This window comes from Pan paniscus, chromosome 3 (genome assembly GCF_029289425.2).
Source record: "Pan paniscus chromosome 3, NHGRI_mPanPan1-v2.0_pri, whole genome shotgun sequence".
NCBI lineage: Eukaryota > Metazoa > Chordata > Mammalia > Primates > Hominidae > Pan > Pan paniscus.
In genome coordinates, this window is record NC_073252.2 from 16302536 (window position 1) to 16325719 (window position 23184).

General features: G+C 41.1%; 1 protein-coding gene across 34 annotated transcripts in view; it reads right to left on the bottom strand.

The window, feature by feature from the left end:
* The window catches only part of PROM1 (prominin 1), a 143493-nt gene that overhangs the window by 55983 nt on the left and 64326 nt on the right, over nt 1-23184 (bottom strand). For 18 of the 34 annotated variants that reach the window (XM_055111209.2, XM_055111219.2, XM_055111214.2 and 15 more), the window contains 3 exons: nt 12550-12605; nt 9337-9363; nt 6904-7109 (listed from right to left, as the gene is read on the bottom strand). In XM_055111209.2, the coding sequence (XP_054967184.2) occupies nt 6904-7109; nt 9337-9363; nt 12550-12605 (289 nt within the window). The remainder of the gene's footprint in view (nt 1-6903; nt 7110-9336; nt 9364-12549; nt 12606-23184) is intronic. The other 16 variants (XM_055111229.2, XM_055111222.2, XM_055111223.2 and 13 more) reach the window with 1 other exon arrangement.

Consider the following 23184-nt stretch of genomic DNA (forward strand, 5'->3'; position numbering starts at 1 on the left):
AACAAACTTGTTAGTTTGTAATCATCCAGTGGAAGATGTAGATATGGTTTTAGAACTAAGTTTTGCAAATAATAGGCAAACTTTAAAAACATATCAGAGGCAGAAAATCAATACATTGCCTCTTCAGCAAAAGCAATGTCTTGAGGCTTTGTCTGTGCATATAATTACGGGTAGGATGACTAAACATCCCATTTTTTGTACCTAAAATCCCATGTCCCATTTCTCCATCCTGGGTAAATGGGGACAGTTATTCACCCCACTTATAGTATAAATACATTCCAAGGAGCATTGGTTCATTACTGGTTTCAAAACATACTTTTCCATTGCAGTACAACATAGGTCCATTAGGTTTCCCAAAATGCTCCAAAAAAGTCTATATAATATAACGTTGAGGAATATTTCCTATGGTTAACAAGTTGCAGTGTACTGAATACTAGACTAGGGGCATAAGATTTGGGTTCTGGGTCCTGTCCTGCCACCACCGTACTGTACAAGCCAAAGAAAATCACTTTCTTTCTGTGGACTCCAGTTGGTACCTCCAAACTGAGAAGATCAGTTTAGATCTTTAGGTGTAATTAGATAAATTAGATCCAGTCTAACTTATATTAGATAAGTGCTTCTCAAGCTGTAAAGGAGAGTAGTACTGGATGTACACGTTCTCTAAGATTTTTAAGTTTGGGTTAATTCTGATGGTAATCTTATAAAATAAATATTAACAATATTCTGTCCCATTTGGAATGACAGCCTTATAATTTGTCCTAAATTTGCACTGGTATTTTGGGAGTCAATGCACTATAGCAATAAGAGTTATGAAATCAGGCACTCATGCCAAAGAGGTCGAATGACTCAAAATAATGATTTTGGAGTTTTGTGAAGAAGAAACACACACGAACACACACACACACACACACACACAAGTTGAGTCAGCAATGCACCTGGAGCTTGCTGCCATGCCAAATTCAAAACATTCTAGACCATGACAAGTCAGGCTCACCACCTGAACATACCTGATGTTCACAATGGGGACTCTTGCTCTCTCCTCCCAGCATGTCCAGATTATTTTATTCACTCGTCAGATTCCAGATATAAGAAGTCAAAGTGAACTTGGGAGAAAAGCACCAGTCCAAGTCCACTTTCACTTGACCCTCACTGACCCCTCCACCCATCCCCAAGAGGGAGAAGAACCTCCTTGCCTTGAACTCCCAGAGGCTCTCCCTTTAATTCTGATGGGATAGGTCTCACTTCACACTCTAATTTGTCTTTATTCTTATCTATGTTTAATTTTCCTAAAAAGAGGTGGAAACTACTTCTTTGTTAACTTTGTATAATACAGTCTTGTCTACACCGGGTGCTCCATGAAGGTGAGTTTAGGGTTCAAGCTTTGGTTTCATTTGGGCTATTTAGAAGACTGGCCGTATGTCTAAGTGTGAGTCAGAAACTGTCTTTGTGCCTTTATTGAATAAATGTCCTTACTCACAAGATCATCAGTCAGTGAAATGAATTGCAATACATTTCACTACAACACTCGATTTCAATGCTACATATTTTAGACCTACATTTCTACTAATCGATAATAGATCTAATTAAAATTAAAGCATTGATAATTTTTTTAAAAAACTGTACTAAGCTGGGTGTGGTGGCACATGCCTGTAATCCTAGCTACTTGGGACACCGAGATGGGATAATCACTTGAGCCCAGGAGTTCCAAGTCCAGCATGGGCAATATAGCAAGACCCCATTATTAAAGAGAAAAAGAAAAAAAATCTCTACTAAGTATAATTATAGAGTAGAAGTTAGTGATTTTCAAAGCTGATTTTCAAACTAATGCACAAAGTAAATTTTGTATTTAAATTCTAATGCCTGTGTAAGCAGGCAGAAAGCATTAAGGAAAAATTGGGTAGCATGGGGTCATGGGAGCTGGGAGATCAAAAATGGGCTGGAGGAGCAGCTAAATCTGCAGGTCTCAAAAGCACCACCATGATGGCAGATAAATATTACTGTATCTTCCCATTATCCACAAAAATCTGGGAATCTGGATTCTTATGTGAAATCTCCCAATTTTTAAATATTAGCAACTAACAAAAAAAAATTAAATACTATGCAGACCAACAGATGGTCTCCATGTGCAATCTCAAATTTAAACCTATTCAAACACAAATAAAGAACAAAGAAATTATGCTTTGAGGTATTGATTTAGACACTCCCTGTTGTTCAGTGTATTTTTTGAGCAAAAAAAAAATTATGTGAATAAATATTTTTATTTGAACAACCTCCAGTCAATTATTAGAATATAAGGATACTAAGAGACGTTTGCCTAACACAAAAAGGAAATCATATTTCAGTGAATATCAGTTCTCTGGCATTTGACATAAATGCCTTTAAACAATCTAAAACATATGCTTTTAAGTAGTACAACAAAATCTCTTGGAATTTTTAGCAGAAGATAGGAATTTTTATTTTTATGGCCTTACATCTTCCATATTTTATTCTGGAAAAACCAATTTTCTCACATATACACTTACAAGTAAATAAGCTTTTTACAGAGTAAGGCTAAACCTTACTTTTAAACCTTTTCTTTAAAACTTGTAACTGTATTGCTCTTATCAATTTCTACTGATTTAATAAAATTAGCCAAAGAAAGCCAAACAAATGCTTTCAGTCTATAACAGATCTCTTATTAAAAAACAGAAAAATTACATTTAAACTGTTAAGTAACCAGACCTCATTCACATGAAGAAAGTTTCATGATTTTCAGGACTGCTACATATTCCACAACCTTGTAGCCTCCCATTCAGGAATTGGCAATCACGTCCTAGTATAAAATGAACTTTGAAAATAGCCAGCTTCCTGAAAATGACTGGAATTCAATTCACCATGGGAATTATTAGCAAGACTGGCTTATCATACTCAGAAATTTAGAAACATACAAAGGAAGTCAAGTCATGGTTTTTTTTTTTCCTTCCATAACCTTTATGAGAAATGCAGCGGTGACAAGCAAAGAGAAAGAAAGGAGAAGAAACTTGGCTTTTTCTGGAGTAAGACACATCTGCTTAACAGTCTACAGTGAGAGGTGGAAATTTGATCTTGTGCTGATGGTCAAACAGACTGCATAAACATATGTCAGTGTCTACGGAATTCTCACATTCCACAGCTGCCTCTGGGAACCCTCAGAGAAAGAACATGCCCACGTAGATTGCACATCTGCTAGGGCATCTTTCTCCTTAACACCTATGTCTTCCCTTCACCCCCTAAAGAAAAGATTTACATTTTTTAAAATAAAAAAGGATGCTCAAAACTAACTTGAAAACCAACTGCGTTTAATTGTAACATTTTGAGCCACAAAATGAAATTGAGTCCAGTAAAAGGCAGGTGGACTGCTCTGGGTTTCTGAAAGAATTTTTTTAAAATCATATGCAAAGATTATTTCTCAACAGTGTCCCATCTCCGCTGAAGTCAATGTCAGCTAGAGGCCCTGCATTAAACAAGAGAGAGTCCACTCTCCTATCTTTCCCTCCACTTCCTTTCTTTCCCTTTCTGCCTTCCAATTTTGTTGACATTCTTTTCCTTCTTATTTTTATCTAATCTTCTGATTTTGTTGACATTCTTTCTTCTCCTGTCTAGCTACTCATAATAGAGAAATCTTAACTTTCCCCAGGTCTTTAATCCTCCTGCCTAGCTTGGATTACTTGCAAACAATATGTAGGTATTATGCAACTCATGATGTTTAAGGTATTTGCAAACCAGTGGGGGTTTCAAAAGGAAGCCATTAAAATAGCTACCGTAAATCAAAAAGTTCAAGGCAAAGAAGCTTAAATTCTCATCAGAATTTAAAGTGAGAAAAAAAAAATTCACATACTACTCTTATTTAAGCCTACTTATAATTTATATATAAATTCAATGTGCTATATGAAATCAAATTAGTTTTAGTTTTGTCACAATCTCAGTTGATCAATTTTGGTTTAATTATATTGAAATCTAAAATTACAATTTTCACATTAATGTTTTACTTGGGTGGGAAAAAATTGTTTTAACTGAATGTGTAGGAGGGTATAGAATCACAGCATGCATTTTAAAAAAGAATTTTCTAAATTAAAATATACTTAGAAAAAAACATATATTGATTTGATAGGTCTGAGTTCTCAAGAATTAACAAAACGGTAGCTTTCATTTTATATATAAATGGAAGCCAAGTTTATTTTTTACTTTGTAGCTTTATTGTTGATATATTTTGGCATTTTCAACATAATGTAAATAATCAGCTGAGAGTGAACTATAACATGCATAACACATAACTATATGTAATGTAAATAAAAGTTCAATTTTGAAAAAGAAACCCATTGTAGTGGCTAGGCACGGTGGCTCATGCCTGTAATCCTAGCACTTTGGGAGGTCGAGGAGGGCAGATCATTTGAGGCCAGGAGTTTGAGACCAGCCTGGCCAACATGGTGAAACCCCGTCTCTACTAAAAATACAAAAATTTGCCGGGCCTGGTGGCGCATGCTTGTAATCCCAGCTACTAGGAAGGCTGAGGCACAAGAATGACTTGAACCCGGGAGGCGGAGGTTGGAGTGAGCCGTGATAGCGCCACTGCACTCCAGCCTGGGTGACACAGCGAGATTCTGTCTCAAAAAAAGAAAGAAACCCAATATATTGGAAACCGATTATTACACAGGTAAACACTTATTCAGGTAAATAAATAACTACATTCAATAATGAATTTTCCTGAAATTATACTATATGTATTGACATCAAGTGAAAATTATTAACTTGTTAAATAAGTAATCGTTCTAACTAGAAGCCCTAAGGGCAATATTTTCAGATGATGCTTTCACATCCAAGTCTCATCTTTGAGGTCCAGGGTGTATGGAGCGGGTAAACATGGCTGTGCAAGTGTCCAGACAAATGCGGCGTGTAAGTTTTAGGCTTACAGGAAACACACCAGGGATCCCCGGTGGGTTTGACAGGTTTCAGGGCTGTAACTGAGATTCTTCTGGTAGCTGAAAAGGAGGTAACTACCCCTATAACTAGGAGTCTGTGCATTCCTTAGAGTATATCAAATACAAAGCAGAGAGAGACAGGGACATCTGGAATGACCACTACTGACCTGATCCCAAACTGCCTCTCAAAATCAAATGTGAAAAAAACAGTAAGGATCAAATGATTTTTGAAGACACAGAGAAAGAGACAGACAGTGACAGAAAAATACACAGAGGCAAGGAGAGACAGAAAAGAGAAAAGGGAAGAAAAGAAAGAGAGAGAGGGAGAGAGAGATTGACAGGCAGAGATGCCCACACCCCAATGTCATGGAGACAAAACAAGTAACTCTCAGGCTAACCAACAATGCATGAAGTCAGCTAACACATTCACTTGGATCTTGTTTACACACATATATAGTTAAGGTCGATTATTCCACTATTATGAGCAAAAGTATGTCTTTGCTTAAATAGTCACTGCCCTGGAGTAAGTGGTAATGCATTGGCCTTTGTCTGTTGTGAAGATTTTTTTTGTCACTGTTCAAGTTTTAGTGAAGTTAATTCAATAGGTAATACCCGAGCCTGGTACATAATCAAAAGAGACAAAAAGCCCAGCTACAGCAAGAAATGAGTTTCCTTCCTTCCCCTCCACAACCCTCAATTTCCTTTCCAGAGGTAACCACTGTTGCCAGTTTCTTGTCAACCCTTTCACATCCCATCTGCTCTATAAAAATATGACCCAGTGCTTGTGTCTCCTTCCTGATCTTTTTTTTTTTTTTTAACGTAGTTACCATGTTCTACACATGGTCTGCAACCTGCTTTTTTCACTTCATCTGTCATGGTGACTGTTTGGTATCAACAAATCCAGAGCTGCCCGGTCCTCTTCAATGGGGTACACTGCATTCCCATGAGTGGTCACCCTAAGCCATACGCATCTTATCAGACCCCTGCTGGTGGCCACACTTAAAGGCTTTCCTTCTTGGGTTTGCAGCTAGAACTCCAACTCACAGGACTTACTGTTTTCTGCTAAAATTCCTGAATATCACTTCCTTAGTAAAACTTGAAAAAAATCTTACGGCTACTGAGCACATGTGGTGTTTGGAGAAACAACAAAGAGAATGCTGTTGGCCAACCCTTGCTGTGCCTTCATGTCATAGGCACATTTACTTCTGTTGCTGCATGCAACAGTGGCGGAATGAATGAGGAAATGTGGAACAATAACCAAGCAACATAACAAGGGAACACCGTTGTGGCGCACGTTCTTCAGACGAGCAATCTAATTTGGACTCGAAAAAATGTCATCTTACAAGCAAAGTATTTCTGATCTGCCAGTCAACGGGAAAACTTTGGAAAGCAGCAGACACTGCAGCAGAAACACCCTAAATCGTGAAGTGTGTTCCAGACTTAAGGGAGGGTAGCGGATTAACAGCACATAAAAGAAAAATGAGTTTATTATTAGAAAGTCAATTGCATTCTACAATATTTTCAAATTTCCAAATTCAGGGACTGCATCTGTCCATCAAGATTCCTTTGGACTCAACTAGCAAATCAACTTGCAGATCCATCTCTCTTTTCTGCATGCTGCCTGTCTGCAAATAGCTAATTAAGAGGAGTCTGCTGTGCTGGGAGGTAAATCCTTTCTGCAGTCCAAGATTTCTCAGGATACCTTCAAGAGGAAAAAAATACCAAAGGGCTGGCTCATCAGCTCAGCTGGGGCAGCTTCATTACAACACTAATGTCTGATGATAATGAGATCCTTTCGAATCACTCTAGACAAGCGCTTGTGTTCTCTCTTTTCTGTTTGGTGGGTTTTTTTTTTTTTTCATTGTTGCTATTTTGTTTAGTTTTAAACTCATGGTTTAACCACAAAAATATGAGACACTCTTCATCAGCCTAAAACACAATCAGTTTTGTCCAAGATTGTACTTGCCTTATTATTATACAAATCACCAAGAGGGAGATTGCAAAGCATTTCCTCAGGAAGGGCCCATTTTCCTTCTGTCGCTGGTGCATTTCTCCACCACATTTGTTACAGCAACGACACATACAAAAGAAATACCCCACCAGAGGCATCAGAATAATAAACAGCAGCCCCAGGACACAGCATAGAATAATCCCTGCTTCATAGTAGACAATCTGCAATTCAAACAAAAGAAACAGCACATATTGTAACACAAAATAATAAGTAGAACATTCCATGGTGTACAAAGTTCTTTTTTTTTTTTTTTTTTTTTGAGACAGGTTCTCGCTCTGTTGCCCAGGCTGGAGTGCAGTGGCGCGATCTCGGCTCACTGCAACCTCTGCCTCCTGGGTTCAAGCAATTCTTGGGCCTCAGCCTCCCGAGTACTGTATTTTTAGTAGAGACAGGGTTTCACCATGTTGTCCAGGCTGGTCTTGAACTCCTGGCCTCAAGCAATCTACCTGCCTCAGCCTCCCAAAGTGCTGGGATTACAGGTGTAAGCCACCGCACCTGGCCATGTTTCATTTTTTTAACCTATCTGCCATCATTAGTTGAATCTGAATGTGTACATATATACATATATATGTATATATGTATTTTTTTCCATTTTGAAGCTCCTTTTTGAAACAGAGGAAGCAGAGAATTGAGTTATTAAATACATGGCCAAGTGCTTACTGGAAGATGTCTTTCAACCCCTAGGAAGATGTCTAAATGCTAGTTCGAGCTGCAAATGGTTTAATTTTAACCCCAAAGGTATTTTGTTTGTTTTTAAATGGATCAATAAATCTTGGCAGGAGTACTTGCATAACAATCTACATATAAGGTGCTTTACACACTGCACAAATAGAAGTTAAAGATTCAAAGCACTTTGGATTGGCTGGCAAACAATTACTCGAGAATCTGGAATGTATCTTAATTTAGAAAAAAGGCTCAGACTCTAAGTCAGGCACGTTAAACACAGGCCAGTCACAAGGTTCCTCCTCTGATACACTGGAAATAATAATACGTACCTTGTCAAGTCATTGTGAAAATTAGAGATAATGCATGATTAGAAATAATGTGACAAAGGACCAAGCACTGAGTAGACACTTAATAAAGGTGCCTCTCATGCCATGCCCAGGAGCCAGATCCACAGTGAAGGACCGACCTTGGCAGTCCGTGTCTCAGACGGTTCCTGAGTTCCTAGGAACAGCACAATTTCTAGACACAATCACGTGACCTAAACATATTTTCATAATCACTGCTGACTTTATTCTGGGATAAATGAAAATTAATGCAACTAGATGATGAAACTTGATGTCATTCCAATTCATGCATGTAGCTGCTTATATTTCTAAAGAATGGCAGAAAATTGCAAGTTGGCAGTTTGCAACTAAATGGACAATCTAGACAGCTGCGAATTCTGAAGCCAAGCTGAGCAAAGGAAAATAAAACACGAGTCTTGTTCCTGGGAGCAAATGTGATGTCTTGGAGGAGAGACCTGCTTTACATCCCAGCAGGGGGCTTCCAGGTCCCTAAAGTGGATGGTGTCACATTAGCATTAACTTCATAAACATATTGTGAGGGACAAATAACTAAATGACTGAATGTAAAAACAACTAGCCAAGTGCCCAGCACACAGTAGATATTCAATAAATGGTAGTTAACTCTATGAGCAAATGCTCAAGACTAGTAAATCTGGTGCATCTGGCACTTGAATATTATCTACTTCCATATTAAGATTAAATTGCTTAAAAAAAAGAGTGGCTGAATCTTGCTGCGTTCATCAAGTATGTGCTCACGCTTAAGCTAACCCCCATCCCATATCCACGAAGAGGCATTATTAGGGGACTTAACCCTTCCTTGAGGACCAATATCACTTGTCAGTTAAGAAACCAGCCCAGACATTCCAAACTCTTACTTACGTATTTTTCCATCATTTCTCAGCAAATATTCTAAATTGTTTACTATTTTAAAGAAATGTAAATTCTATCTGAATTCCAGGAGACACTGAACCAAAACCCAGGAGAGAAGATATATTGAAATGTTTTAAATGCACTAATTTTAGCTTTAAATACAAATTGTACATTTGATAACACAGCCTTTCTAATGTTACTGACTAAATATCAGGCAGTATCAGGAACAAGATAGGGCATTTCAAGAGTTCACTTCTAGGCCGACTAGATGAAGGCCTGTCACTACTTAAACTGTTTTTTGATACACCAAGATCTTCCAGTGCTTTGTTGATTGTGTTGAAGATCGACATCTAAATATTACAGAGATATCTTTCTTCAAAGAGAAGGTTAAAAGTGATGGTAAAAACAGAAATGAAACGGATCATTTAAAAATCTTCACAGTGAGGATGACAGCGAAGAACAGAAAGGCCTTCCAAGAGCAACTTGAAATAGCAGACAAGGACTTTACCTTTAGACCTAAGATTACAGTTTCTGGCTGTAGAAGTCAACGCAGGTGAGGAATTTTGGCAGAGGCAGCATGCATCAAGAAAACAGACAGAAAAAGTTATGAGTGATCAACCATAACCAAGAACATTCATATCCCACAAGGAGGAAATCGGGTGATAGAAGGATAAACATGAGAAAGGAATATAAAACTTGAGTGTGAATTCAAGAAACAGTGTTTTAAGTTGCTTTGAGTTCTGAAATTTACATTTGCATTTACATTTGGATTTCCCAAAAGGTTCTTAATCCGTATGCTAATCGGTTACGCAAAGGAGAATTAGAGGGGAAGTTACAAATGCGTAACACACTAACCATGTGATCTTCATAAAATAGAGAGTCAGATCTGAGAACTCCAGAACCAACGGCAGCATCTTCCCAAGTGCCCTTTTCTAAAATAAAAATCTGATGGTGTTATTCCCATGCTTAAAGCGATCAACGGATTCCCACCATTTTTATTCCAAACATCTCAATGTTTGATTTTAAATGTCCTTTCGTGGCAAAATAAAATTAGGTGGCTCTATGTCATTTTCTAGATCACTTTTTTGAAATATTCTGGTCCAGGAAATCTAAAAGTGTAGAAACTATTGCCTCAGCTGGCAGATCTTCACAGATCTGAGGGAACACCATTTGTGATGGGAATCACTTTTAAATGAGGCATCCAAAATACTGGGACTGGGGGGCAGTTCAGATATACCTGCCTCTGGGGTCACACAGGGCATTTTAAATGATCCCGGTCTCCCTTTCTTGGGGAAGGGGCACGCAGGCTTGTTACCAACCAGGGCACAAGCTCCCAAGCTCACCAGACATAAAGAAGCACCTCACAGTGCGTGTTAAAGAAAAACATTGACTCCCGGGCTCCTCTGCTACAGCACATGAGTCAGAAGATATGGGTAAGACCAGGAATCTGTGTTCCCTGAGCCTCCCAAACAAACGACTTGCCCTGGAGTCATTGGTGTAGGGTCTGCTTCAGGGGGAACCAACCCGACACACTCAGCCTTTATCAGACTAAATCTAGTCAGAAAGCCCTCCTCTAGATGTGGCCTGGATCTTTTGGTGCCTTTGTTTAATTAACCTCTTTCTTTGGATAATGGTAGAAAGCATGGTCCAGTTCCACATCTAGAGTAGGATTCAGCTCATTCATGTGGGCTCAGTTCTGCATCTTCTCTCCCCTGCACCCCCACCCAGAGTTTTTATTCATTTGCAAAGGCAAGGAAAGCGAGCAGGAGCCAGGGGTATAAACCAAGGTTATGGGACTGCCAAATCTAATACCAAGTCAAGCACAAAGACCCTGCCAGGGACGGTGGCAGCCCAGCTCCAGCTCAGACTCACAAGTTCCTCAAGGCCACCTAAGGGTCTCAGGACCTCGTTCTCCAAGTCCCGGATCCCACTGAAGCACTGCCCCTACTCCCATTCCTTGGTTGGCATTCGGGCTGGCTAAGCATGTTATGCTAATTTTGAATATAAATATAAAAGCAACTGTCATTTTCTTCCCCCCAGAGATGCAGGCCGACGTGGCAATCACGTTTGGGAGATATAAATGAAGCCTGTGGCACTGAGGAATGAAAATGCTTTCCACGGTGCTGGGGAAGGCTGTGAGCCCTGGGAACAGCTCAGTTCATCTTCCACAAGTCTTCCCTTGCTGAATGTAAACAGCCTCTAGATAAGGCTTTCCTCTTCAGCTTCTGCATTTACTTTTCTCTTGAGTATAATTTTCTTGCAAGTTAAGAATATGATGAGGCCATTTGTAACTACCGTATCTGAGGTAACGATTCACTGGGCAAAAGGGAACTGCCTTCTCCCATGCCGGAAACACTAGCATTCAGATTTGTTGTGCAGGCCAGTAAAAAACGTCCACCTATACATCGGCTTACTGGTAGCCCGGTAACCGCCTTCAAACCAGGAAAGGAAGGAACAAAGTGCTTTACTTACCGAGAAGGACTGAGAACCTGGCCAACACATTTAACTAATTTTTATTACCTTACATTCAGTGCTACACACTTTTGTCTGTTTGCTTCATGGGCAACCTACACTCATAACACACCAAAATCGAAAGACCATTCTCCTGTTTAGGTAGGCAGTCGCAGAGGAGTGCATTGGCAGCAACTTGGGTAATAAGCAGAAAAATGCAAGGAGCCTTGATACTTTCTGAAAATACTATGGATTCACTCAGGCGTTCAAGGCCCTCCCAGGATCAGGCCCCAACTTACCTTTTTTTCTCTCCCTCTGGCCAGGGGCCTGCTTCCTTCATACCTTGACCTCTTTGCTCACATGGTTCTGAAGCCTGGAATGTGAGCAGAGCGCCCACCCATCCCACCGGCTCTGCCCTTGTATGATCCTTGTTACATTAACTAGATAAGGTCCCTGCTATCTGTCTTCTAGGCTCTTGAGACCAAAGGCTATCATCCTTATCTCCACCTTCCTTCATTTCTAGCCATGTCCTCACACAGCAGGAGCTTCATACACTTTATACAAATGCAAAGCTACTTTTTAACAAACGATGTTTTATAACAGAGTACACAGTCACCATCTCTAGGAATTTTCAAACAATTCTGCTTAATGAGGGAGTTCTCATCCCTCAGCTAAAAGAAAAGTAGCGTAATATTTCTTTTTGAAGAAATTTTAGTTTTTATTTATTTATTTGTTCATTTATTTTGAGATGGAGTCTCACTCTGTCACCCAGGCTGGAGTACAATGGCACCATCTCGGCTCACTGCAACCTCTGCCTCCTGGGTTCAAGCAATTCTCCTGCCTCAGCCTCCCGAGTACCTGGGACTACAGGCGAGTGCCACCACGCCCGGCTAATTTTTGTATTTTTAGTAGGGACGGAGTTTCACCATATTGGCCAGGCTGGTCTCGAACTCCTGACCTGGTGATCTGCCCGCCTCAGCCTACCAAAGTGCTGGGATTACAGGCGTAAGCCACCACACCCGGCCTTAGTTTTTAATTTTTAAGTAACATACAACTTGAAAGGTTTTCTTCAAATGCCACTTTTGAACTTTCTGCTATGGTTCAAATGGGATTTGAAAGGTGGTTCAATATTCCATGAAAGTTCTTAGTCAAAAAAGGTTACTAAAATTGCAGATTGAATAACTGGTTATTTAAAGATTTACTTTCAAGTCAGCCAAAATTTTTCTCATACTTCGTATTTTTAATAATAAATACACCAATGAAAAATTACCTTGTCATAATCAATTTTGGATTCATATGCCTTCTGTATGACTTTTCTCAAAGTATCTGGAAAAAAAGCCACAAAATAGCAATATTATCTTTTCAGTAAAATTATAAAATGCATATTTAGAAAAAGATCTTTATATGCTTAAAAATTATTATACCTATATTTCTATTATTCTTATAATTTTATTCTTATTTCTTAATGTAGGTAAATAATTAATGACCTCTAGCCAGAAGCCAAGAATAGAAGACAAATACTTCTGATTTACTATTTTGTCAGTGACAGAATTAGAGAGTTGTCATTTTTAAGTTAGTAATTTATCATAATACACCTTAATATTTACCAGCAAACCGCATACAGCTTATTAATAATCATTTATAAAAATTTGGCTGAAATTGCTAATTCTTAATTATCTGGAAACACAAATGAAATTTATTGTTCAATAATTCCACATTTGCCTGATATTAATATTTTACAAAGGAATGGATGACAGGAATCTTAAAATTAACTCAACCCAGCAGGACGCCGTGGCTCACACCTGTAATCCCAGCACTTTGGGACACAGAGGCAGGCGGATCACCCGAGGCCAGGAGTTCAAGACCAGCCTGCTCAACATGGTGAAACTCCGTCTCTACTAAAAATACAAAAATTAGCCAGGCGTGGTGGCTCATGCCTGTAATCCCAGCTACTTGGGAGGCTGAGATGGGAGGATCACTTGAACCCAGGAGGTGGAGGTTGCAGTGAGCCGAAATCGTGCCACTGCACTCCAGACTCCGTCAAAAAAAAAAAAAAAAATTAACCCAACTCGAGTTCTTAACATGGGAAATCCTTCTCTTCCTGTCTCCAAGCAGTGCATAAAAACCTATGCAATGCAAACTGGAACTTTTCCATAAATACTCATTTAGAGTATTTGCAAATTCTCACATAGGCCTGGGACCAAAAAAGATTAAGAGCCACCTCTTAACCCTGAGCAGCCATCTAAGAATGATATGAGACAACTGAGACATGGACAGAGAGGGTGACATAGTGATTCGTGAGGAGGCCAGACCAAGGCTCAGGTCTTCCTTCTCCTGTGCGGGTGCCTTCCCGCCACCTGTACACTCTCTCTCACCCCAGGAAGGAGCTTCTGCAGTGCTATCGCTATATCCATCACGCCTGAAATGTACTAACGGGGGGGGCAAACGAAACCCTACATCAACTCCTTTTTTGATGCAAAAAAGTTCAGATTAACATACAGGAAAACAAAGCAAGCCACTTTCCCACAAGGCTTTCTGCAAAACAACTTTTCTCCTCTACAACTCAAGAGATATGGGCTGATGTTTAAAGATTATGCTGCAGGAACAGAGATTTTCAAACTGATATGTACCCAGGGAACCCCAATAGTTTCTTCACAGTACCTCGGGGGCTGCCCAAGGACCAGAGGGACACTGAGGCTGTCTAATCCCCTTCCGACAACACAGGCTACCTCCCCCTTCAACCAGTCAGCATTGCTTTGGTCTGTTTTACAGATCAGGCTTTAAAATTTCATTGTTTAAAATTTCATTGAATGAAAGAGTCTACTGTTGATTTAAAAACTGAGAAATCATCTATTTATTAAAATATACTTAGCTGCACAGCATAATATGTTGCAATTTGGGATCTTGATCTAGTAACGAGGTAGAAGGGAATCCAAGCTCCGCCACTTAACTGGGTGTCTAATCTTCGGTGAATAACTGCTGCGAACATGCTCATGTGCAAAATAAGATGTCCCTACTCTCAAAGGACCACTTAGGGTGACGTGAGACGACATTTATAAATAAAACAGCACTGGGCCTGGCACACAGTGGGCACATAGTATATACCTGCTATTGTTATACGAAGGAATTTAGAGCATGCAGATTACAGAACAGTATCCATGGTAAGTGCAGTGTGGAAGATTGTTATTTTGGCCATTCAATATCCATTCACTTTTTTTTTCCCTTACAAAACAAAGCAAACAAACAAAAACAAAATGAAAAACTTTGGATTTCTTTTGGGGAACTGCTTCTTCCATCCTCTCAGGCCACGTGGACTGGGGAAGCCGTGAGCCCAGCACCTCAAAGGTAGATCCTCACGGGTCTGAACCAGCAGGTCTCCAAGCATGGGCTGTGGGAATCCCCAGGATATGTTCAGGGTGTCCATGAGGTCGAAACACAAGATGTTAATTGCTTTTTTTGTTGTGTTGACATTTGCACTACGGTGCAAAGGCGGTGGTAGATAAGAATGCAGGTGATTTGGCACAAATCAAGGTTGCAGCTGATACTCATTATATTCTTTGCCATCAGGCATTCATGTTCAATAGTCAGTTACACTTAAGAAGGCTCTTGATAAAGCATTAAAAATTATTTTTATTAAATTTCAACCTATGAGTACAGCTCTTTTTATTATCCTGTGTAAAAAAAAATGGTAACTACACATAAAGCTCTTTCATATACATCAAAGTATAATGTGCAAAAAGCATTTGTGCAAGTGTTTTAAGTTGTGAGCTCAACTAGCCACAGTTTTCATGGAACACCATCTTTACTTGGAAGAAAAGTTGATGGCCAGGCACGGTGGCTCACACCTGTCATCCTAGCACTGTGGGAGGCCAAGGACAGAGGATTGCTTGTGCCCAGGAGTTTGAGACCAGCCTGGGCAACTGGGTAACATAGTGAGACCCCACATTAGTCAACTGTGGGGGCATGCACCTGTAGTGGGAGGCTGAAGTAGAAGGATCATTTGAGCCCAGGAGTTCAACTAAGCCACAGTTATGCCACTGCACTCCAGCTCGGGTGACAGATCGAGACCCTGCCTCAAATAAATAAATAAATAAATAAATAAATAAATAAATAAATAAATAAAAATAAGAAAGGCTGAGAGACAAATTGTGACTATTCAGACTTAGATATACCCAATCTCAGCCCTTAATCGTGGTTCACTGCAGGCTCGAACTCCTGGACTCAAGTTATCCTCCCCTCTCCCCTCAGCCTCCTGCATAGCTAGGACTACAAGTGCACGCCACCATGCACAGATAACTTTTTAATTTGCTTTTTTGTAGAGATGGTGTCTCACAATGTTGCCCAGGCTAGTCTTAAACCCCTGGCTTCAAACGATCCTCACACCTTGGCCTCCCAAAGCACTGGGGTTACAGGCGTGAGCCACCGTGCCTGGCCAGCATTTTCTCTGAAATGAAAGAAGTGGAGCTTGCAAGTTTAAGAAGCCACTGACAGGATTTGTTGCCAATGATAAAATTAGAGCTTTCAAGCAAAAATCAGAATTTTGCAAAGTGCGTATCCACCACCATGAGCTTGACAGCATTCCAATACTTATGCCTTTCTAACGTGATCAGTAAGGATATTAAAGAATTTTTGATACTATAAAATGAAATATGTCCACATTTGGGAGATGTGCAAAACTCAGTGAACGAATATTTTCCAAAAGATTCATGCATCATGTCACAAAATCCTGCGTGGAAAAAGATCCATTCAAAGTGGAAGACAAGGAGGTGGGAGGAGGGTAGATGATTAACAATTACTTAATGGGTACGGTGTAAGTTATTCAGGTGATGGATACTCTAGAAGCCCTGACTTCACGACTATGTGCTCTATCCACATCACAAAATTACACTTGTACCCCATAAATGTATACAAATTTAAATTTTTTAAATAAATAAATACAGTGGAAGACAGACCAGTGGCTGTTAATAGATCAAACTATAAAAAATTAATTCACATGGTTCCAGATTCCACATTGCAAATAACCTTTAAAAACTAGCACTTGCACAGTTTTAGTGTGGTATTAAAGAAAAATACCCACAATTATCTGAAAAGACTACTAAAGTACTGCTCTCTTTTACAACTACCTATCTCAGTGAGAGCAGACGTTCACCCTATACATCAACGGAGCTAACACCCAGTACCTCAACAGGACCAACCCAGATACAGATATGAAAATCCAGCTGACTTGCACTAAGCCAGATGTTCAAGAGATTTGCAAAAATGCAAAAACCAATGCCACTCTTCTCATGATTTTTGCTTCTGGAAACTACAGTTATTTTTAACAAAATTAAGTTATTTATGGAAAGGGTTTATTATCGTTCTTTTTAAATGAATTGACAAATATACGTTAAGGTGTTCTCCATTTTATCTTCAAATATGATAAATATTGATAAACAAAATCTCTCTGGGGCCCTGAATAATTTTTAAGAGTTAAAGCGGATCTGAGACCCACAGTGTGTGAGTGAGACCTTCTGGTCTGAGCCAAGTAACATATCCGCCCAACCCCTATAACTTGGTTTAGGAGTCAACAGATAATCCAGCTTCAGCCAGTGAGAGACAGACTCAACAGACTCAAGTCTTGGCTTTTCTTGCTTTTTGTTTGTTTTGTTTGTTTCATAGAGATGGGATCTCATTCTGTCACCCAGGCTGGAGTGCAGTGGTGCCATCATAGCTCACTGCAGCCTCAAACTCCTGGCCTCAGCCTCCAGAGTAGCTGGGACCACAGGCATGCACACCACACCCAGCTAAGCCTTGGCTTTTTCGGGGGAGAAATGCTCACTAACACCGCCCTTCACCAGGCCCCTGCTGGAAAGGACGCTGGTCTGGAGTCACTGCCACAGTCCTCCAAGCGCAAGGCAAGAGACTGAGAATTGAAGCCCCACATAAGAACCAGCCCTGGCAGCATCACGGGAGCCCCACTTTGAATGGATATTTTTCTGGACTGCACGTGCTGAGAAGGTGGCAGGGATACGTACTGTAGCCCAAAAGTACAGAAAACAAGGGGAGCCTGCTCTTGAGAGCACACGGGTTGCCCCATGACGCTGTCTGGGATGTGGTTCTGCGCCTCTCCATCCATTGCTCTGTCCATAGCTCTGACTGCCAGCCTCTCCAGGGTGTGTGGCCTGGGAGTGAGCAGCCCTGTGAACTTCAGTATGGACCTTCTGTGGCCAGCAGCCAAGTCTGCAGAAACGAGTTCTGGAACTCAGGACCTCTCTGTCTGTCTCCCTCTCACACACCCCCCCAGGTCAGGGGACAGCGCTGGCAGGATGTCTTAGCTTCGTGGGATTCTCTTGCACTTTCTCACTACACTTCAACAGGACATGCAGCAGGAGCTTCTCCAACAGGCTGCGTGCGTATGTGTGCGATTTATGAGTTTTGTGATGTCTGAGCCACGGAAGTAAGCTAAAATAAGAAACGTGCCTTGTGCAGGACCCATATATTATAACAGATCCGTCGTCTTTATGTGAGTCAAAACTCATCTTTGACTAAGATATTTCTGTTCCCAAACTGGCTTCTCTGAATACATATGTAGATTCTGGCCCAAGCTGGGCCTAGTGAAATTCCATCCCTATAATGTTCTCTTGTAAAATGAATAGAGAACTTAAAATCCCCTGTTGTTTGCAGTAGATTTATCAGATTTGTGCCAAGCTTAAGTGCTCTTGGAAAGATTTTGCTGATAGTGTCTGTAAGTCAGCTTGCTTGGGCACTTGTGTTTACTTAGAAATGTGATTAATTAAGAGCATAAATAGTGTTAAGTGCCTCTCTGCGGAGAGACCACAGGGTCCCTCTTTTGCCTTTGGTGGCCCCATCTTAAACACACATAGTTCAGGGGGTCTCGCACGTGGCTCTGTGCTAAGAAGGATTTAATATGTTAACCCATACATTAAAACAACACTGTTCAAGTGAAAGAGATTATTCATATTTTCCAAAAAGACACAGAATAAAATAATATTCAATTTAGAGACTTGCAGAAACTAGGTTTGTACATGCATCATTTCTGTAAATTAAATACTAATTAAAATGCAACTATAATTGTTTCTTTCCAGGCATATAAGACTTTCTGCAGGCACTTCCAAATAAATTTCACAACTTGCCCCTATCTAGACAAAATTCCTGAGGGGACAGGGGGAAGTAGGCAAACCAAGTAGAACTGACAAGCCCAGAAAAAACACAAATCTACACGGTTCAAAAAGTGGTAAGTCTCTGGCTGTGCTGGCAGTACACAGGCTATGGAAGATCGAGAGGCATCTTGCCCCAAGAAAAGTGTCCAGCGCAGTGCCTGGTATATAATCTACGGAGCACTACAGATGCTAAGAGACATGTTAGCCTCTCCCACCTCTACTCTGGGATCCCACGGCCTTCAACACTCCACTCTTCCCTGCCGGCCCTCAGCAAGTGGCACAGAATGAAAGTGTCCCGTGCCATCTGTGTGTTGCCTCTTCCTCCTTGACCCACAGCCCGACTCTGTTCCCCAGCTCTTTTGCAGCTAAGAGGGACCAGGGGACTTGAGTTCTGGCCAGCGGAACACAGATGGACATACACGCACACCACTTCCAGGCCTGGCCTCTGAAACCTCCCAAAAGACCCTGCATGTTTGCCCTCTTTATTCTTCTCTCAGCCAAATACAGAGGATCCAGTGGAGAATTCCGAAGCCCAAGTGGCTGGCAGAACCATTAGGTAGAGCGAGCCGCAGTCCCCAGACCACACCACCCAACTCACGGCAGCCTCTATGTTGGACTGAGCAGTGAACCACAAACATTTTGTACTGAGATTTGGGCTTGTTTCTCTTAGCAAAGGGTGTTACTTACCCTAATAAAACACACCTTACCGAATTAAGACCCCCAACATTTTCTAGCTACGTGCCTCCTCTACCAGTAGCCTATCCTGTCAGCTTTGACTAAACAAAGAATGAGAAAAAACAAAACAAAACTTTTTTTTCAGCAGAAAGTAAACATACACATGACACATGCAGAGACTCACTGAAGCTTATAGACCAGCACCCACATACACTGAGATTTTTAAGACATCTTCACTGAAATATATGAATTCCTGTATTCATAAAAGAGAATGCATGAAAAGGTACTTGCACTCATAAAAATCATGAGCAAATACAGTGGAGCATAGCTCAGATGAATCACTCTTCCCGCCTGCTTCTCATTCATGGTCTACAAAGCTTGGAGAGTCATCCCAGGCCTGAGACACATCCAATAAGCCTACCAACTGAATTGTCCTGATCTACAAAACACATGTTCATAACCAGTTTAAACCACCAATTCAAACAAGTCTCTACTGCCAAAATACTTAAGGAAAATGTTCTCAGGTAACAGTGTTATCCTGGGAAGAGTGCATCAGATAGGGGTCAAGGCTAAGTTGGCTTAAGATCTCGGTAGAATCTCCAAGAGTTATGAGTACAAATGGCTGGTAAAATGAGCTGGGAGCACCAGCTTCTGGGTCCAGCCTGCCCTTTCTGGAGAAGAATGCAGATTTAACTCAAGAGGCAGAGCCAGTTGGTGAAAATATAAACATTTACATGGTTTATATGTGGCCACCAGCACTTTCTCCAGGGTTCCCATATGGAAGGGATCTTAAATTACAAACAGAGGTAACTCTCCCTCTGAGTCTTGTCTTCCCTCATTGGGCTAGGCCCGCTGGGTTTTGTTTTTATGCTTTAGAACTTCCTGATTCCATTTTCCAAAATGAAAATTTGTCTTCTTTAGATAGGAAAATACCTCATGACTTTAAACAAATTCAGAAATGTCTAGTTATTTGCATAGCTTGACTCAATTTACCTTTCATCAAGGAAAACAATGTTTAAGGAGCCAATTCATTACCTGAAAATGTTTAAATCTACATTGAATCAGCGTAGGAGATATAATCACTTCTGTTAGGTTGATCGGAAAAGAAAAAGAAGGAAAACAACCCTTAGATATTTTATTTTAACTTATTTAAGACATACAAATACACATGCATTTGCCTCTCATCTGGTGCAAAGCCAGTCACTTCAGCTCCAAATCACAAGCTCGAGGGAGACAAGAATGACCCCATCGACTCACGGAATCACACTGTCTACACAGAGTGGGTACTTCAGAGACAGCACTCAGTCATCACAGACTCTGCCTCAAGACACAGGTGACCTTGCTCATTTGATTCTTCAGTGACTAGAATAGGCAGAGGGCTAGGCCCTCATCCAACCACGCACTCCTTCCCACCCTCATTCCCAAACACTGGGAATAACTGCCTGTGTCTGTCATGGTTCCCTAGAGAGACAGAGCCAATAGGAGACAGTAATATAGATATTCAGAGACTTATTCTAAGGAATTGTGGGACCTCGCAAGTCTGAGATCTGTAGAACAGGCTGGCAGGCTGTAAACTCAGGTAGGAGTGGACACTACAGTCTTGAGGCAGGATTTCTTCCTCCTCAGGAAACCTCAGTTTTTCCTCTTGAGGCCTTTCAACTGATTGGATGAGGCCCACCCACTTTATCAAGGGTACTGCCTTTCTTTTTTTTTGAGAGAGAGTCTCTGTCGCCCAGGCTGGAGTACAGTGGGGCAATCTCAGCTCACTGTAACCTCTGCCTCCTGGATTCAAGGGATTCTCCTGCCTCAGCCTCCCAAGTAACTGGGATTACAGGTGCATGCCACCACACCTGGCTGATTTTTGTATTTTCAGTAGGGATGGGATTTCACCATGTTAGCCAGGCTAGTCTAGAACTCCTGACTTCAAGTGATCTGCCTGCCTCAGCCTCCCAAAGTGCTGGAATTACAGGTTTGAGCCACCATGCCCGGCAGGTACTTACAGTGTCCGGCCGGTACTGCCTTTCATTTAAAGGTTGCAATTAGTTTCATCACAATTAGTTTTGTTACAATTAGTTTCGTTAAACTAGTTGTAGATGTTAACAACATCTATAAAATACTTTTAGCAGCAACACTAGATTAAGGTTTGTTTATGTCATCATCTACTATAGCCTGGCCTAACTCCACCCCAGCCAGCTATTGCTCCTGCTGGATGGTTATACCTCATAGGTGCTGGAGCGGAACATCTCTGAGCAGCTGTGTTTCAGAGCAGGTAGAGGAACTATCATTAATGACAACTGCCGACAACCTGAGCCCCCTACCAAGCAAAGGGCAGCAATCGGGGCCCAGTGAGCACAAGGGCAAGAGGCCACACATAGTCTCTGAGGACAAGGATCTTGAATGCGGATCCTTAACCATCCCCTTTAAAAAGTTGATTTATATTTGGTGTGCACTCAATTCAAAGGCCTGAGTTCAAATAAATGCCTTTTGAAAAGACTTCCATGGAAAATACTAGAGCCAAAGAAGTTTGTCACTTGAAGGGTTAAGTGTGGCTTCTCTGAAAAATATACTTATCAACTCCACCTTCCAGCACTCCCATTTGGTTAAATGTGTTCATTATTTATAATGAAGTGAACACAATCTGTCCACTCCTGGGCTCACATTTTCCCATGGCTGGTATGGGTGAAACTGAGACCAAATAAGTGATTCTGGGGGGACCCAAACAGTACGATGGCCTCGGGTCCTGGAGTTCACCAAATTTCCTGACTGAGCCTATTTCCTTATGCTGTGGCTGAGCTGCGCCTGTCTGAATTTAGTACCTGAGTGATATGCATTGAAAAACCATTTTCTGCTACAACAGGGCTGTACTTTTCAGTTTCTCAGAGCACTTTCGTTAAACCCTTCAAATCCTCACATCCACATGACTAAACTGTTCAGTTTGGTTTTTGATAAAAGGATTGAAGCTTCAGACTTTTAGAAGCCAAGCCGTATTTATTAGACGTATCAAATGTATCCCCGGTGCCTCCACAAATATAACAAAGTACCCTGGAGAGGGAGGTCTCCCTTTTTTTTATTTAAAATGCAAGTTGAACACCTTTAGGGTACTTTTTTCCTATATCAGTTCCTCTCCTTTAACTGACTGGAGTGGCTTCTCCCTGCAGGACTGACACACGTTGGCTTTTACTAGAATTAATGGTGGCACGAACTCACTCTGCAAGTAAGGAGCTCAGAAAACATGCTGCCCGGGAAGCTATTCCTGTGAAAACATCTGGACCAGTCTGGCCTGTGTAGCTTCCTGGCAGCCATGTGCTCACAGCCACGTGTGGACTGTGATTTTACTTTACCTGGATGTAGCATGTGGTACAGCCCAGCCCGTAACTGGGAAGATTATCATTTCCAGTTCCTTTAGAGGAAGCGAGTACTCAGGTTGCACAGGGTGAAGGGACGCTCCAGGGATCTCCTGGAGCCTGATATCCTGACCATTGCAGTGCAGCCACCCTGATGATGGGGCGGCTGGGCTGGGGCTCCCCCACAGTGCGATGGGCCATGGGCCGGGGTCCTGTGCTGCCGCCCCGGCGAATCCAGAGAGTGGGGGTTAAGGACCACTGCCAAAATATTTGTGGATTCCGACGGCATTTCTTTCCCTAAGACATTCCTGGAAAGCATAATTCCATTTACAGCCTTTGTCCCTGCTGTTCCTGGGGGAAGGATTACTGGGAGGACCTTTGAAAGGAATGTTATTTGAATCACATTTTTTGGTCTGTGTGGAGGTCCATGTGAGATCACAAACACTGCTGTGAGAATGTGAATCAGCCAAACCCTGTTTTGTTCTACATGGAAAAAGGCTCAGCTGTCAACAATGGCTTCCCCAGGACAGGCAGTATGATTAGAAGCAGTTGTGAAGGGGAAATGATTTTCCTTATATATAGTTTGAGCTCACGTAAATTTGTTTTAATTAAATGTTTAAAATAAAATAATTTTATTAATCTGGTACTCTATCTCCCTCTTCCCCCACCCACAAATAAGAAATACGCACTTCTTGACAAAACAAAGTTAAAAATGCTGGTTCCTGT